We start from the raw sequence: 18,673 nt of genomic DNA on the forward strand, positions 1-18,673 counted from the left end.
CCAAAATACTGGATCATTCTGAATGATGTCAAACTGACTGAACATCATTTCAGGTATGTTTCTTATATATTAAAGACATTGGTTAACATCTTAGGAAATGTCCTTGACTTTCCTGTAAAGAGTTAAATAAGATTATACTACTTTCATGTATGTACATTTTATATGAAAGAAAACAGCTTGCCTGGCTCTGTCTGAAGCCTCCAGCAACTCTAAAGCTCAGCTAAGCAGTGGTGGATTACAACTATGTGGTGAAATATAACTAATCATATTTACTCAAGTACTGTACTATACCAAAAGTATAGTTTAAAGGTACAGTACTTGTACTTTAAGTATTTAATTTTTTATCTTATTGTCAGTTGTAATGTTATTTACAACAGGGGTCAGAGCAAGTAAAGCTTTTGATACATTCACCCTTACATACTGTTCATATTCTGACTAATAGTAAGTCTCTACACCAGTTCACATTTATCAGTCATTAATAATGTTTGATTACTCCTTCTGTTTTATTAATCTTATAGAAAAAAGACAGTATCAATCACTATTTATGGTCCAGGAGAATTGAATAGAAAAATGATGAATACGCCAACATGTTTAAATGCTGATTTCTGATTTTTTTTTTTAAATCAACACAGTTTGCATATATGAAAATGTACGGTGGCCGAGACCCGCCATAGCTGCAAATAAAAGTAACGCTGCAAACAAAAAGAAACGCTGCTGCAAATAAAAAGAAACGCTGCTGCATATAAAAGAAACGCTGCAAATAAAAAGACACACCGCAGCAAACAAAAAAAAACGCTGCAAATAAAATAAACACCGCAGCAAACAAACAAAAAAACACCGCAGCATATAATAAAAAAACGATGCAAATAAAAAAATGGATTACCGGGGACTGTTTTTGCCGAAACACCGGAAGAAGAAACAACAACAACAGGACTACGAATTGGAAAACGAACTAGAAAGTAAGTGAAAATGGTAGTGTTTAATGTCGCTACATGTAGGTAGCGACATCGGAACTGCAGACACTTAAAACACGCTGTTCCGCCTACGGGACGGGTCGGAGGTTGGGAGCTAGCCACAAGTCCTTCTGAATGTTTTAAACACCAACCCTTAAACATATATATTCATGCCGTACATTGTTAGAAAGCATAGGTTGCCCTGATTCATTCAAGACCACTCACGAATTATATTGGTTGCTCACAGCCGTAATAGTATTAGCGATTGGCTCGGCTAGCCACTCAGCTAAAGTAAAAACAGCTATAATCTCTACATACCTTCAAAGTCTTCCCTTTATCCACAACGATCATCTTATGACTCAGGATTTTCTGTACAGCTCGCCAAGTATCCATTCTTGTGAAATATGAAATCCGTTTCCATAACATCGAAATACTTTCCTCAATATGTCCATGTATTTAGTCCAACACGTAACGTAATAACACAAATAACAAACGGTCCCTTTTACGTCTTTTCCTGTTGTTGTTGTTTCTTCTTCCGGTGTTTCGGCAAAAACAGTCCCCGGTAATCCACTTCCGTTGTGGCTTTTTTTTATTTGCATCGTTTTTTTTTTATTATATGCTGCGGAGTTTTGTTTTTTTTTGTTTGCTTGCGGTGTTTCTTTTATTTGCAGCGGCGTTTCTTTTTATTTGCAGCGTTTTTTTGTTTGCTGCGGTGTGTCTTATTATTTGCAGCGTTTCTTTTATATGCAGCAGCGTTTGTTTTTGTTTGCAGCGTTACTTTTATTTGCAGCTATGGCGGGTCTCGGCCACCGTAAAAATGTGTATCAGCTGCACACAAAAAAAATAAAATAAAAATAATTTTATTTCCATTTTTGTGTGTTTCACAGTAGTAAAGGTCCAGCTAAAATAAGTGAGTATAGGGTGATTTACAGTTTGCAAATGTATCAAATGGGTCAAATTTGACCTTGAACAGTATGTAAGGGTGAAGTAAAATTTGCTGATAATAAATATGTACTTTTACATATGAAGGATTTTGGTACTTTTACTTGTAATGGAGTATTTTTGCATTATTTTACGGGTAGGCAAAGCAGCGCATTTAACACATTAAATCTCCTCACAATCCATGTAAAAACTGAAGTGTAAAAATGACGTGGTTTTGCAGGGGTCGATGTGCCAAACCGAATCTATTAGAGCCAGGCTTTGTGCTGTTAAGCTAACCAAATGCTGGTGGTGGGTTCATATTTCAAATACAGACTTGAGAGTCCTGAGCAGGCAAATAAGGGTATTTTCCAAAACAAAAAAAATGTTTCTTTAAAGATTTGCTTAATATTGTGATCAGTCAAGATACGTTTGAGTGATACTTGCATGAGGAATTCTCAAAAAATCGTTTCCATCTGTAGGCTCCACTTAGTAAGATCCTGTTCTAAAACAGAAACCATATGGGCTGTATCCTAAATCCTTCACTTTCACCACATAACAAAGCTCACTTTATTGTTCAATATTTTGTTTCAGTTTGTTGAAAGCTTTATAGCTATACGCCTGCACCAAGGTCCTAAATGTTGAAATTCCTTAAGCTATTTACATTCAGCTTTTGCAACAGGACATCACCCCTTAAAACCAGCATGAGCAGCATCACATGGTCTCTTGTCTTCCATCGGTAACCATTGTGGCACATTCAGAATTCCTCCTGACCACCACAACAGCAGCATGCTAATTGACCGAGAAAGCACCATAGTGCGTCCCATCACTGCAACTCCTGTAATCCCTGCAGGTGAGAAAAAGGGAGAGATGGATTCCTTCAGTATCTGATTGAGCAGCACACGAGCTGAATAATTGATATGTAGGCTCTCCATCCCAATGAATGCACACAGACGCACAAACACCAACTGTCTTACAGCCCGAGCAGTCACCAGTCTCTCAGGCTAAATTAATCCTCTAGGAAATGTAATACGTGATTCAATTAGTAGCAGCATACAGCCACCTTCTGTATGTATGTGTGTGAATGTGTGTGTGTGTGTGTGTGTGTGTGTGTGTGTGTGTGTGTGTGTGTGTGTGTGTGTGTGTGTGTGTGATTTGAAGCACTCTAAGTACAGAGCTGAGCTAAGTCCATTCATTAATGTAAAACCATTTATTAATCTACATTTCTTTCCCACGTCTCTTTCAAATACTGAAGCATAAACTGGAGAGTAAGCCCAGTAACATGTAAAATAAAAGGCCCTCTAAGCAAATTAAGATTCTGTTGGCAAAAATATAGAATCAAATTATGTCATTTTGTCTAAAAATACAGAAAATAACAACCTTCAAAATTGACAGAACAGCAAACAATAGCCTTACCACAGTCTCAAGCTAATGTTCCCTTCGAATGATCTCTGTTTGCTTTTCCATTATTCATCATCTTGTTTTCATGCACTCACAGTTGTTTTCCATGCTCACAGCAGCAGGATGATGCTGCTGTCTTTCAAGTGCATTTCTGAGGGTCAACCCCTGCATCAGACCCTCAAGTCTGAACATACAAACAAAAAGGTGAGAAAAGTGCACTCTGCATTACTCTGAATGGTATTAAAGGCTCTTTCTTTTCAAGATATTGTTTTCCCTGATTTATGCTCCATTCACATGCTCACCAGATCAGGTCCCATTTCCGAAGCTGGAAATTTGTTCTTCCAACTTCGGGATGTTCATGAGCTTTCAAGTTGTGATGTAGAAACAACATGGACTCTACAGAAATGAGTTGTATTTTGTCCCAGACTTGTTGCTGAACCAGTATATTCTAAAATCACTAAAATATTGTTTTACTTGACTTATCAGTGTTAATGTTAATAAAGACATTTTCTAACTAATCCAAGTCACTCTACATGGACAGCAATAACCTAATACCATATTAAAAATTACATGTGAGAAAAAGATCTATATGCAATACATAAATGAATAACACGTTTCTTGTCATTAACCAAACATTTAGTTGCGTCCACCATGTTTCTGTGTATATGATGTCAACTTTCTGCAAGTTGTGTACCAAAATTTGAGAGTTCTAATTTTCTCAGTCAATAACTAATTTTTCTGATTAATCCTACACCACATGAACATCACATTAAATCCTCAGTATGTCAAAAGTGCTGACTAAATCCATAATACGCTTTGCAAGTCAGAATCCAGTAATATATTAAATTCCATGTAGAGTTTTAAGAGTAGGTGCCTTTAAAACGGATACCTTGAATTAGATACTTAGTAGAAAATGTTCATTTTGTTTGAGGTCTAATTTAAAACAGTGTTTCAGAGTATTGTAAAAAAAAAACATAAATCATATATCAGCTACAAATTTTAGGCAGATAAACATTTTGTAAGTTATTACAGGAGACAAGCTGATAAATTTGTGACTTCAGACCTCCTGTAGACCCATTAGTTTTTCAATTTTATCCTAGTCTTGCTCATTTGTGACACAGTGTTGTGATCAGCTGGTTCCTCTTTTTACAGCAGTATCTTAAATTAGCTCTCAGCAGTGTAATTCCTAAATTCTATTTTCATACATTACAAAGTCAGATCTTAACCCGAAAAAAGAACTTCAACACTTTTGAAATACTAAACACTGCCCTTAGAGAAAGCTTGTTAAAAATTACATAATTTTTCTTAGTTCTGGCAAATAATAATTGCTTTTTTTAAATGCATGTAGTGAAATACAGCCCATCTCATGGTCCAGTGGGGGAAGAGATGGAGGAGAGAGAACAAGAGTGTAACTCTTTATTGCTCCATCTCTCTTTCACGCTCTCTGAATCTCTCTATTACCCTGGAAGTCTCCTGAATCTCTAAAAATACACACACACACACACACACACACACACACACACACACACACACACACGCGCACACACACAGTGTCCATCCTTGAACACTACATAAAATACAGCATGTAGATAAGAATAATGAGTGTGTGTGTGCGTGTGTGTGTGTGTGTGTGCGTGCGTGCGTGCTTGTGTGTGTGTCTGTGTGTGTGTGTGTGTGTGTGTGTGTGTGTGCGTGCAGGTGCGTGTGTATGTGTGCTTCTCAGTGTGTATTTGTGTGTTTGAGTTATGATTGATGTCTTTCTGCTCATATTAGGCATTTAAAGACGAATGGGGGAGAGAGAGGGAGCACGATGAAGGGGAAAAAACAGCCACTTAAGAGGGTCTAAACCATTTAACCACTTAACCTCACAGGCCTTTCAATGTCATGCTCAGCCTGCGTCTTCTGTCCTCTGTCTCCTCCATATTGCCTCTCTCAAATTAAAATTTCTTTATTGACAGGATCATAATTAAGAACCAGTTTGTACATTACTACACTATGGTAATACTGCTGCAACTTTGTTTTCATTGTTGTTTAATTTAGTGAATTATTTTTTGATTAATTGTTTAGTCTAACATTTCCAACTATCAGTCAAAAACCCAAAGAGTTTTTGTTTATAAAAAAGCTACAGTTGGAGAATGTTTGACCCTGTTGCTTGATGAATTAATTAAATTGACTGATCAATTATCACATTTGCTGGCAATTAATGCTCTGTTGATTAAACGACTAATCATTTCAGTTCTGTTATACAACACTATATACAATACATAACTGCACTACAATGCATAGTATATAATATAATGAGAGCTGAGGAAAGTAGTTGAGCAATATTTGAATAGATTTTGTTTAAAATGCAATGAATGTAATGGTAATGGGGTGAAGAATAGAAACAACGAGTTCAAACAAGTGGCAGATTTTGAAGAAAGGATGTTTGTTTCCTTCAGGCTTTGGCATATTCTGTTGATATATGACAAGGTCAGCCCCGTCTCTAAGTAAATACTGGTGGTATTTGAGTTTTATTTTGCCAAAGAACTTATTGTGACATGTAGTAGGAAGTGTTGCTCTGTCTCAACTGCTTTCTTTGTGTTACCAGGTTTGTCGGTGTCCACTTGTCTAAAGGGTCAAGTTGATGTCACCCAGTCAAGGTCTTAAGTTAATGTCCCGGTCACTGAAAGTACCCCGATCATCTGCCACTTGGTGTTGCATTGACTGCCAACAACAAGAAAGAGTTGCTCCATCACCATCCATACTCTCAACCATCCATGCACTGAGCTCAACATTGGTTATAGTTCGTCAGTGTTGGGCAGTAACTTTGTAAAACTTTACATGAATGCAACTGCTTTTTTTCAGTAATGAGCAGTTTCTGGGATAACAGTCCGTTACTTCATCAGTTTGGGGGTTGTCTTGTTTGCCATGTTAGTGATAGTTTCAAGGAGGGTGGATATTTGGTCTCTGGATGTTCAGTAAATGGACTGGTCTGGTATTTGTTATGTTGATGTGAGGTCTGGAGGTGAGGGGATATGAATAGCTGCTGAAAACCAACACCAAAGGAGGAGAAATCGGACTCAAGGTAAAGTTGTCTTATTTGCATGTTCTTAGCCAGTTTGCTAACATTACCACTGGTTTTGGAGGATGTCAGAACAATGAAGCTTCACTGAGAGGATGGAAACTCATGCAGTCACTGTAACTAATGTTAAGCTACCTGTTGATACCTCTAAAATGTTGCTGGCTGCTTTTTAAACCACAACTCTTGTTTTTCTTTTTCTATACATGTTAAACACAGAAGGTGTAACGTAGGCTTGTAGGGTTTTGTCATTGAGTAATTAGTTCAGTATTGTGATTACTTTTTGAAGTAGGCCTAATGAATACATTATTACATTTTTCAAGTAACTTGCCCAAAACTGCAGTTCATTTATGTTAAAAAAAATAAGACCCAGACATTACCTGCAGTCATCATGGGAATAGAGTGTATTGATTAGATTTGCTGCTAAACTTGCCTACAACTTTGTGAAACTGAAACTGAAGTTTGGACTGTAGTCGATTGGCCACCATAGGAGAATTCCAGGAAAACACAAAGGAGTCTCTGGAAACATCACAAGGAGAGCACTTTGAAAGGGATTAGAAAACATACTTCTAAAAGATTTTTGACGTTTTTTTTAATTTTTTAGCATTCTGTGAGTCTTCATTCATACTTCAGGGATGAGAGTTATCATTCATTACCTCAGCAGCAAACCACTCTCATGTGCTCATATCTCTACTCTTTATCCTGAGCAGCATCTGCTTTCTGACTGGTTTGTGTTAGATAAGACCTGCCGTCTTGCAGCTTGGCAACCAGTCAAAATGACAACTTGTGACTGTGACAAAGCAACTTTGAGTTTTTGTGGTAGATGTTCTTCCTTTTTTCAGCTCCACAGTTATCATCTTTTTATCATCATTATACATTTAGGCCGGACCCCTCCCACAGGCCTTTAAACAGCTGTCCATCCATTAATCATTTCTTTTATCTCCATTACTATATTATTTTGAGCTGAAGCCACATTTGCCCCAAACTGGGAAAAACATTTAGTTGCCTCGAAAATCAGTAGCTCACTACTGACTGATTTGCAGTGATGGTGAATTAACCCTGATTGGCCGGCCTGTCTGTCTGTAATCAAAGTGGATGAGGCGAGCGCAGGCATTAGCCCAGCCGGATGAGACTCTCATTATTTTCCTCGCTACTTTCTTCTCCTCTCATCGCCTACATCAATTTATAAAACTGCTCTCTCATTCCATCTCCTCTCCCTCCATCCCAAGCCTTCTGTTCATCAAATCCCCCTCCTCGACTTATACATTCCTATTTTTCATTTCTACGTTCTCTCTCTCTCTCCTTTTCTATCTCTCTCCTTCCTCTCTCACTCCCTCTCTCTCCCCTGGATATTTAGTTTGATTTATTGCCTCTTGTTGGAAAGGTTGGCGTTTTAATAACTCAGTTCCTCCTCACCCGAATGAAGAGGGAGAGAATTGTGTGAGGAGAAGAAGAACTTTAGTAAGCACAAAATAAACGTGCAGACTGACAGGAAGGTTTTCTAGTGCTTTTCTTTTATCTCCCCAGCACTCTCTAACTCTTTCATGTCTTCCGGTCCCTCTCACCGTTCACTCTGGCTGAGGATATAAAAGCTAAACGTGCAGCCGAAATGGATGTCAATTTGAGCTCCTCTCTGATCTGTGGCGAGAAAAATACACATACGCGTCCACATCCAACAGCTGTAATGGACTGGGGATGTGAAAACTGACATCCACATAGAAATTGGACCATCTGGTTTGAGGCAGAGGAAAGCATGGTACAACAAAAAAGACTTTAACCAGAAGATCAATGATGAAAGAGGGACAGAGCTGGCCATTAGATACACACACAGTGATAATAATAGTGATAAAAGCACAAAGATAGAGGCCTGGATTTGACAGAGAGAGAGAGAGAGCAGGTTGGAAATGTACGTATGTTCATCAGCTAATGGGCCAGTGGAAAGATAAAGAGAGGATGAGTGAGACAAAGATAGTGAGAGACAGACAGGGAGATTTCTAGCACCAAACAGAGCCTTTATTTAGATGGCGATAATTCACATTGGTCATTAGAGAACCATATCACTTTCCCTCATTTACTGAAAGACGGCAAAGGAGAGGGGGCGAGGAGAGAATGAGAGGGCAATCATTAGAAGATATCACTTTCACCCATCTTCTGATGAGGGGAAGAGGGGAATGAGTAGAGCAGACAGATACAGTCTGAAAATCCACATCCTCGAGCAATAAGACAATAACCAGCAATTAATAATTCAAATCCCAAACCAGCAGTCCCCATATCGACACGCAGGAGTTAAGAAACCGGTTAACAGAACCCCACGCTGTTGTTCATTTCATTTTCTGTGTCTTTATCCAAAGTAAATCTATCTGATCAGAGTAATTATGTAGTCTTAGCTATAGGCTGAGCATGTTGTTTCATATTTTACATTGTGTCTCTTCCAAGAGCAATTAAGTGAAAGTGTATGTAGAGTTGATTACACAGCATGAAGTGGGATTAGATGTGTGCATTTTCTATTGAACTAAATGTTTGCAGGTATTCAATGAAAACCTGTCCAACGTTGTTATGTAAGAACAGCAGTAAAGAGATGTTTTGTGACACGCAGATCCACAAATACACACTAAAAACTAAAAAAACTCTCTCTTTTCACTCATACACACATGCACGGACACACACACACACACACACAAACACTCACACACACACACACACATAAACACACACTCAGTGCTAGTGTCTGATTCCGCAGTAATAACTCACAGGGAAAATCGTTGATGGGAAAAAAGTCATTGACAAGGAAAGAAAAAAAATCTGCATTTTTATCTTCAGCCCATAATTTTAAGTGGCCCGGCCTATTTGAACGTTTCCTAAGGGAACAATTAACTTGCTTTTAGTTCCTACCACATAAGCATGTCTGCCAAATCCCCATCAGGTCCCTGCCCACAAAAACACCCAATGACAGACTGAGATACTGATATAACAGACACAAAGACATAAACTGGAAGACACTCATATGTGTGCACTTGATGAAGAAAGCTACAAGAGTTTCAACAGCAAGAAATTTGTGAATTTAGTTTAAAAAGAGGAATAAAACCTAAATGCAGTCTTGTTTGTGCGCCTCAATCAGCTTTGATTCTCCCACATTGTGGATCCACTAAGCTGTAATGTAATGTTATATAATGTTATGTTCTGTTATGTACATCAAGGCGTCACTGTCACCATTTTGGCGCTCCTATATTGATATCTTGAGCAAGCGTATATTTGAAAATACAGGACTTAGTGGATGTTTGTATTCCACTGCCAATCACACAGCTGCAAAAATGGAGGGATATTAATTTACATGTCATTGTCTTATCTCATTCAGAGCCAAATGACTGAGCAAGTGAGGGATTTGTGTCCTCCTCAATGGCACTTTGATGGGGTTCAAACCTGGATGTGCTGTGATGCTTCAGTCACTTCAACCATTATTTTGCCCTGATGCCTCCTCTTTGGCTGCATTTAAATCGAAATCTCTTTTTGGCATCAAAAAATAATTTTGTTTGTTTTTAGACACCAGAGCATAAACCGAGGAAGCTGCAAATCACAACAGTGGAGTGTCTTGGCAGTAAATAGATCAAGACATAACCTTCACTGCATTTTTGGCAGAATATCATACTGTGTGCGCAAACAGCCATAGCCCTGTTCATCTCAAAGTTAATTTTACTACAGAGGGTTCACTCAGTCCATCTGGGATGGAGAGGAGGAGCAGAGGGGGGATACAGTACGGTAGGGAACAGAAAAGGGAGAGGAGAGGATAAATTGTGGATGTGTTCGGGGAAAGGACGACTGCTGGCACAGACAGGATAGAGAGACAGAGAGAGAGAGAGAAAGGCACCGCAGCAAGTGGCCTGGTGAATAGAAGGAACAGAGGGACAGATGAATATGCAGAGCGGGCCGCTTGTCCTCTTCTTGCTTTCATCTGACTCTACTAATCATCAGCAAATGCTGGGAAAGGGACGGGGGGAGGACAGGAGAGACAGAAAGTACAGGAATAAAGAGAAACAGAATAAAGAATGAGAGGAATATACATATGTTGAAGACAAGAGTTTGTGATACTAATGCCTACTTCAGTTATAGTTAAATACAGAATAAAACATCTTTCCACATTGCAGAATGTATAATTTACCACAAAACCTGTTTTTTATTTAGCAAAAGCCAAAGTTCTAAAAGGTTATATGTGATCTAGACAGTGATAATATTACTGTACATCAATATACATATATACTACTAATATTTTACCGTTTATAAGGATTTTCACGAAAGACATTTTGACATGTCATAGCAGGAAAAGCACGTGAATAATAAAACTAATGATGGCTAGATTCCATTTAGCTGCTTCAGTCTCAGGGTCCTGGTACTGTGCATGCTGGAACATTGTCATACTGTCAAGGTGCACTGGGACATTTGAACAGAACAGAACCATCATTAATCTTATTAGTAACACCTGTGCATTTCCTGTTATATAAAAAGTCAAAATGTCAGCTGTGAAAGAGGCCTGTTGTAAGTCTGTATGTAGCGTACACTAATCTATCAGTAAGAGTACATAAAGCCTCTCTCTATATAAAACCAAAGCATCAACATGAAGCTTGTTCATTACAGTACCAAACAGACTACAAATTTGTATAATGCACTATAACTATATATTGCTGTCACTGCCCTATGAAAACTACAGTATGTATCTCCAAAATGTCAGCTTTTCATAAAAAAACCAGGCCTGTTTTCATCTTTGTGTCAATGCGTTTTTCAGACCTATCCAATGTATGTTACACAGTTTTATTAAAATGTTAAGCTGTACACTCTACTCTGGTCTACAAATGTCTGTAGTAACGTCTGGTAGTACCATCGCTGCCTGGTACGCAATCATGATCCAGGCACTTTAGCTCCTTTAACCTTTAAGCACTTTGTTGATGTTTGCAGTATTTTCTTGTTGTTTATGATATTCACTATTCACCTCTCTACTCCCACTCAATTCTTACTTTAAAAACAGCCTTCTGTTTCACGCTCTTTCTCATTGCTCTTGTGCCTGTTCAGCTACTTTAGAACTTGTACCACAGCTCTTTTTGAGTCACTGTCCTCTAAATGAGGTTATTATAACTAAAGATCAGGAACAAGACCATTAGTGAGACTCTCTCTCACTAATTCAAATACCTGGGCTTCACTAACACAACCACCTCTCTCTCTCTCTCTCTCTCTCTCTCTCCCTCAGTGGGCAGCACAGTAGCTCTGTGGTTAGTACTGCAGCCTAACAGCAAGAAGGTCATGGGTTTGAACTCCGACTCTCCCGGGTCCTTTCTCTGGAGCCATTAGGGGATGATGAAGCAGAAAGCTCAATGAGACATGCCCCCACCCTCAGTCTCAACCCCGGGTTCCTAAATGCTCCAGCCACATCACAACTCCAATTGGTCCCTTCGTCCCCTATCATCCCACCGTACATGACCTCAACCAACCTACAGCTCCTGTTCATTCCCCTGGCAATCGACAGTCTTCATCCCTCTCCTCTACCTCAGTCATCCCACTGCAATTGACCCCCATCATGCTTTCTCAATCTTCTCAGCAATCTAAACTATTATTTTTATGTAATATACAAATGGTGTGCTCTATGTTAGTGTTTACTTGATCGTTTTGCCTTGCTTCTGCCAAATGACAAAATGTGAACATATAAATATAGTTACTTCATCTTTATTGAGAGGCATTTGATATCATACACTGATAAACAAGATATCATATTAAATCAATGTCTACTGCTAGCTTTTTCAAGAGCTCTTGAACACACCTCACAATCTTTATCAGCAGATTTGTTTGGACAAAGAGTTCAGTTGTCATCACTTGATTGGACATAATAGTTATACATTTGTCATTATTTGGCTTTTCTTAGTTTTATGTATATTTGTCTGTTGCTGTAGATTTCTCCTCTGTGCTAAGTACATTGGGAGCTATTAACAACCAGAGTCAAATGACTTTTATGTGTGCACATACATTTATTAACAATAATAAATTCAGATTGTGTTTCAGGTCTGTCGAAAATTGGCAGTTTTTTAAATTTAAGTAGACGTCTCTCTTATCAAAGAAAAGAATATGAGCATGCATTTGATGTGACGTTTAGGTACTTGCCATTTTTCTGCACTCAATGCTTTGAGCATATTTCTGTCAGTTCCAAAAAATTACTGAAGTTTAATTATCAGCACTGTCAAAGATAAAGAGAGGAGGACAAGAGGTAACATAAGGAAAAGAGGCTGGGCCGCTTTAAAAGTGAAGTGAGCAAACAAACAAAAAAAACCAGACAGAGAAAAGCAGATTGGACACTGTCTCAGTGATGATGAGGAGAAAGAAGAGACACAATTGGATTGATTGCATCTCAGAGTGTTCAGTAGGGGCCACTTACACAGTCAATAGTAATGGATAGCACAAGTTGTATCAGTACAATAAAAGAGCTTGCCTTCTTTATCTGCTTACATGTAGTACATGGAAACAACAATAGCCCCAACTGCTGCATTGAAAATCTATCCGACATACTCAATCCTCAACTATTAGTCACCAAAGAAGCTGACGTGCCCCCCTAGACAACAAAATAGATATGAAATGAGGGAAAAGACACAGACACCGTCGATACACAAGAGTGCAGGAAAAGAGTAAATGCAGACAGAAAGAGGTAGAGCAAAGGAAAAAGAGGGGAGGAAAGGCAATAGGGGGCTTAGGGGGAAGTATGAAAGTGCATCAAAAAGCATTCAATAAACACGTCTCTATAGTAACCAAGATGTAATTTGCTTGGTGAGAAAAAGAAAACGATGGAGATTGACGGAGAGTGATGGAGAGAGGGGAATAGAAAAGCATTTACCATCACTGCTTGAGACCAGAGCTGTAATTACGGAACTGAGACGCAGCATGAGAGGGGGAGGAAAGAGCGGGGTACACTAAAGAAAAGAGCCGAACACAATGTACTTTTACAAAAGGAAAAAGGTGAGAATGGAATGTACACACAAGTAAAAGGATGACCCCATGCAATTAGGACTGTTGCAAATAAGCATAGGGTTGCAGAAGAAAAGCAGGGGGGGGGGGGGGGGGCAGCTCGAGAAAGTACAAAATGACAAAGATAATGGCAAAGATAAAGTTGTGGAAAAAGGCATCTTTTGTGAGTGTGTGGGGGGAGTGAGTGCACATTGACTTGTTGATCGAACTATGAGAAAATGTGACAATCCTACCTAGTCATTAAGTCGAAGTAAAATATTAACGACTCACTGATTAAATAGGGAGAAGTATTAATGTTGCAGGGACTGCCGAGACAAAGAAAAGAAGAAGAGGAAGATGTGGAGTGGAATAAAAGTGAGGACAGGCGAAGATGAGATATCTTATGGGAAGTACTAGTACTTGAAAGATGAGTGATAGGTAGGCCAAGATGTGCATGAAACATGCAGGCATATGGCCGATCAAAATAGTAAGAGACCAAAAATAGAAGGATTACAGAGAAGACGGAGAATGGGGCCAGACCCGCTCTGTGCGTATATATGTGTGTATGTGTGTGTGTGCGTGCGAGACGGAGGCAGAATGATGTAGAGGAGTGGGTTCATGGTGTGTAAGTGTGTGTGTGCGTGTGCGTGTGTGTGTGTGTGTGTGTGTGTATGTGTGTGTGTGTGTGTAGGGTACAGTAGTTGATTACAGCTCTGGCGAGTGGCTTGGTGTCAGCCTGTATATGTGGCGATAACAGGATTAAGAGGCTACTGACACTACTGTACAAAAGGAATGGTGAAAGAGGGAGAGGGAGTGATGGTGAGGAGCAAGTGAGAGAGGAGGAAAAACAGCAGGAGATGGGGGAAAAAATGAGAGGAACTTAAAGGAATGTTCCCCTCAAATTCTGAACATTCCTTTGACATTTGACATTAAATAATGGGTAATAAATTAATGTAAAAGTATACAAATCAGATGGGTGATGAATTGAATAAATGCAGATGTTTCCATACAAGGTATTCAATAAACTGTTTGGTCTCAACAGATCTCAACCCCAAATGAACACTTATGAGAGATATGGGACGCTAAATACTAATAAGGGAATATCTATCGGAAGATATGAAGAAATACAGTCCCGTAAACTTTGAGTACCTATACCAAGGTGCACTGAATCTGTTTTTTGTTATGTTTTCTTGTCTTTATGATTTCATATATCTGTGTAGATTACATGATCAGTAGATTACACAACACAAACAGCCCTGAAAATATATATACAACTACTGAAAATAATACTGGAAACTAATTTACACCTGGCACAATTACATAGTTTTGAGCTTTCAACATGTTACAGAAAACTGGTAAAAAAAATCAATATAGGCTTAGACCTGAAGTTGCCATCTTTATGAGTCATCAGTAATAGAAATGTGGCTGCTCATTGTATGATTCAATGGATGCAGGTTTGTTCTGATATAGGACAAACTCTATGGTGTAACAGAGAATGTTTGCTGAGATAAACTGTGCCAGGAGATAGAGGGGAGGACCTTTTTGACCAGTAATGAGAAGATCAATGAGAGCGAAGATTAGGACAGATGATGGATAGAGATAGAAGGAAAAGATTTTGGAAAGAGCGCTGATAATGATTAATAGCAGACACGCAGAGGGGGCAGAGAGAAGACAAAAAGTTGAAAGAAATATTACAGAGGAAAAAAGGGAGAAAGATTTGGTGAGAAAAATAGACTGAGAAGTTGGTACTGACTCTGAGACAGTTAAAACGACCATTAATACACGCAAAATCCATCAGCTTTTCAATCAACATGGCTCTTAATTTAGTGCATCATAGCTGTAGATTTCAATTGGTATTCCTATGGGGTAAATGAGACCACTTTTCTCTCCAATCCAATCTGAGTCAAGAAGGGAAACTGGTCAATTTATAGTCTGTGACAGAAGAGCTATCTGCAGGGCCACTGAATACTTATGTTTAGAAGACAATTCCAAATTGAAAGTTAGAGAGGTTTTGCAGAGAAAGTGGGGGAGAATAAAATGAATTTTCACAAAACATTATTAACCTCTGGCACTCTTACAAAATTTGTTAGGAACTGTCTACTCTTATAGATCAATCCATGTGAAAGAAAGAGAGACTACTGCAGAGTGAGTTACTCCTCTGTGGTCCAGCTCCACGTTTGCTGAGAGAGAGCAAGCTCACCAGGGACATATTAGCCACACAGGAGTACTGAGGCATCATGGGAAATTAATGATCAGGACCTCCAGGAAGTGAGCTAATGAGTCCTAGTGCCATACATACACATGCATAGTCCACCATGCACTGTACACACACACACACACACACATGGAGGATGAAATATAGAGAAAGCAAGAGAAGGAAATAACCAAACGTGCTGTGGCAGCAGCTAATAACACAACGCTATCAATGTAGCTTTGTCTGCATGAGTGATGGTGCTGGAACAATAGCAAGGTTACTAGGCTAATCACTCACACACACATACACACACACACACACACACACACACACACACACACACACACACACACACACACACACACACACACACTTAGACAATCTGATAATTAGAGAGGACCACCAGTGGCTTTTGCCCATGGAGGCGTAGTGATTACTGTCACTACACCCTCCCCTGGGGTGGCTGACAACAACCAAAGAATTACTACACACACGCACGCGCGCGCCTCATGCCGCCAACTGGTAAGAAGGAAGGAAGTGCAGGAGGAGGAAAAGAAGCAAGAAGTTTGCTCGTTCGACTGAACCAGCTGCTTCAGCTACAACTGAAGTACCTATGAGCAAACACTTGTTTTAAAGGAGCTGCTCAGGGTCTGACAGGACTTGCAGGAATATTGAACCTTTTTGAAAGAATAAATAATAATAGCTCCAGATGAGTCGGTGCAGGCGGGTAAAGCCAGCCCAGAGAGTCCGAGGTTTTCCTGAAAAATTGGAACAGTGACAGACTGTCTCCCTACACCAGTCGGCGCACCTCACAAGGATTTAGCTCCCTAGTACCACACATCACCACACCCTTGTCTGATTGGCTCAAAGTTTCCCCGGCACCGCCCTCAGCTGAGCGGATCCGCCCTTGGATCACTGTGCAGCCTGTTGCTGCCAAACCAGCTGGCAGTTTCAATTCAATTCTGACCTCTTACTGTACTCGAAATTCTGACCTTTTACCTTAATTTCACTCTCTTTTTTTATAGTACAATACGTTTCAGTGAAGGGATCTCATTCTAAAAACATCATGCGGGTTGTGGAAAAACTCTCAGGAACTTTTCACAGTGGGAGTTGACACCTTCCACTCTTCAGCCTGTGAACCTGCTTTTTCTCCTTGTTGTTTTTTTTTTTTTTTTTTTTTTTGGGAGCGACTTCCATTAGCTTACCTACGAGCATCATGCGACAACTGCAGCAGCACATTACGTAAAGTCTGAGTTTGTTCATGAGTTGGTGAAGCTGCTGGAGAAACTTGTTCACCGAGCTTGTCATTTTGTTGGGTCCCCTCACCTTGATTCTCACGCCACACCCAGCCGGTGAGGAGCCTCTCCCTGCGGCCCCCTGCGGAGGTCAGGATGGGCTCCCTGAGGACACCGGGAGCTCTGCCTGCTTGGAAAGCTACTATTTTCCTCTTCAACATAGTTTCAGCCGCTCTGGCCAAAAGACACGTCGTGTACTGGAACTCTACAAATACCAGGTGAGAACCCCCCCCCCCCCCTCTCTTCCCTCTATGCTCCTTCTTATTAAGGGCCAAATTAAGGCTTAATGTAAAGGACCAACATTTGATTTTTTTTCCTACTTATCTACTTTGCATAAGACAAGCGTAGCTGGTCTGAACTTGCACTTTCATACTATTGCACAAGCAGCACAATAATTCCTACTAAATGAGTCAGCCTGTGGTTTAAAGAATTTCTGCTATGCAGCAGATCGCGTTCTTGTGGATTTAATTCAAGAGGAGTGCAGAGATTTGCCTACCTACAACCTGGACTAACCTAAAAGCTATCAGACAGGTGTTTTTCTTAAATAAGCACAGCCTAATGCACCCCTGGGTTCATTTGAGACAGTGGCCTGATCTCACCATTTTTTTTTGCAGCTATCTTTATCTTAATGACTACACTCAAACCCTGGCTTTCACCTGTCCATTGCCTTTTGGAGTCAGTGATTATGCTACTTATAGAATGGCAGAAGTAAGGGTTTCTTCTTTAGTGTTTGTTCTTAATAGTGCCCGAGATAGCATTCTGAGGACACAGGTGTATATTAAAGTCTAAAGTGCTGCTGTGCATAAGCGAATATGTAGTTGGGTGATGGTGTGTGTGTGTGTGTGTGTGTGTGTAATGGGTTGATTGGGGCTATTAGGAAGGCAGAGTGAAGTTCACCTGCTGATCCAGGTGTTCCAGTCAGGCTAATTGAAGGGTTGGAGACCTGCATGGCCAGTAGGGCTACTGCCCAAAATAACACATCCGCCATTCTCTCACCTGCTTATTTACAGACTCTTGCTCTCCGCGAAGGCCCGATTCCCCAAACACTCCTTCAGATGAATGACCTTTTTACTTAATAGCCGCTGGCCACAGAGACAGCTTTGTCACTCACAGCTTTGTCTGGTATTTTACATTTGTAGATGCACAAAATGTGACACAAATATGACTCTGGGGACTTGTTATTTCCCCAAGGGTCTGCTTTGTCTGGTCTGTAGGACTCGTTCTGTACTGGAGTCCGCCAAGGTTGTTTCCAGTGTGTCCAGGCGGGTAAAACCCAGTCCTGTAATTGGGATCCAACAGAAATGCGGTGTGCAGGAACACTGTGAGGATTTAGCACCTTCTCGCTCCCCCAGAGATTCAGGGATGAATGGTCACAGCCCTTGGCAGGGCCACACAGTTGGCTGCAACACCACACAATCACAATGCCATCAGCATCACGGCGGAGGGTAACCCACTGTGGCAGAGAATCACTCTCATCAGCAACACCACCCAATCACAAAGCTATCAGTGCGGCCGCTATGCTGCACCCGGTCCAGAATCCCCTGGGTTTACTGCTGGAACTCACTTTAATTTCTCCTCTCCTTTCTCCTCTCCTCTCTTCTCCTCTCTTCTCCTCTCTTCTCCTCTCCTCTCCTCTCCTCTCCTCTCCTCTCCTCTCTGCTCCTCTCCTCTCCGTCTCCTCATTCTTCATTACCTCCTTTGTTACATTCCGTTCTTCTCTTCATTTTACCCGTCTGCACTCCCCCTCTCCTCTCCTTCAACCCCTTTATCTCTCACGACTCCCTTCTGCTCGGTGATGGATATTGGTGGTGTGATTAGTTGAGCCTCAGTCATTTTCCCATACCATATTTTCTATTAGCTGCCAGCCAGGCAGCCA

The 18,673-nt window shown here is 40.2% G+C and overlaps 1 protein-coding gene across 1 annotated transcript in view; it reads left to right on the forward strand.

The window, feature by feature from the left end:
• Positions 1-16,676: 16,676 nt before the first annotated feature.
• Positions 16,677-18,673, forward strand: part of si:dkey-246i14.3 (ephrin A4) — a 31,164-nt gene continuing 29,167 nt past the window's right edge. The window contains exon 1 of the mRNA XM_053327874.1: positions 16,677-17,015. Coding sequence (XP_053183849.1) covers positions 16,894-17,015 — 122 coding nt within the window. The 5' untranslated portion in view covers positions 16,677-16,893. The remainder of the gene's footprint in view (positions 17,016-18,673) is intronic.

The sequence above is a fragment of the Scomber japonicus genome, chromosome 10, assembly GCF_027409825.1.
Source record: "Scomber japonicus isolate fScoJap1 chromosome 10, fScoJap1.pri, whole genome shotgun sequence".
Taxonomy (NCBI): domain Eukaryota; kingdom Metazoa; phylum Chordata; class Actinopteri; order Scombriformes; family Scombridae; genus Scomber; species Scomber japonicus.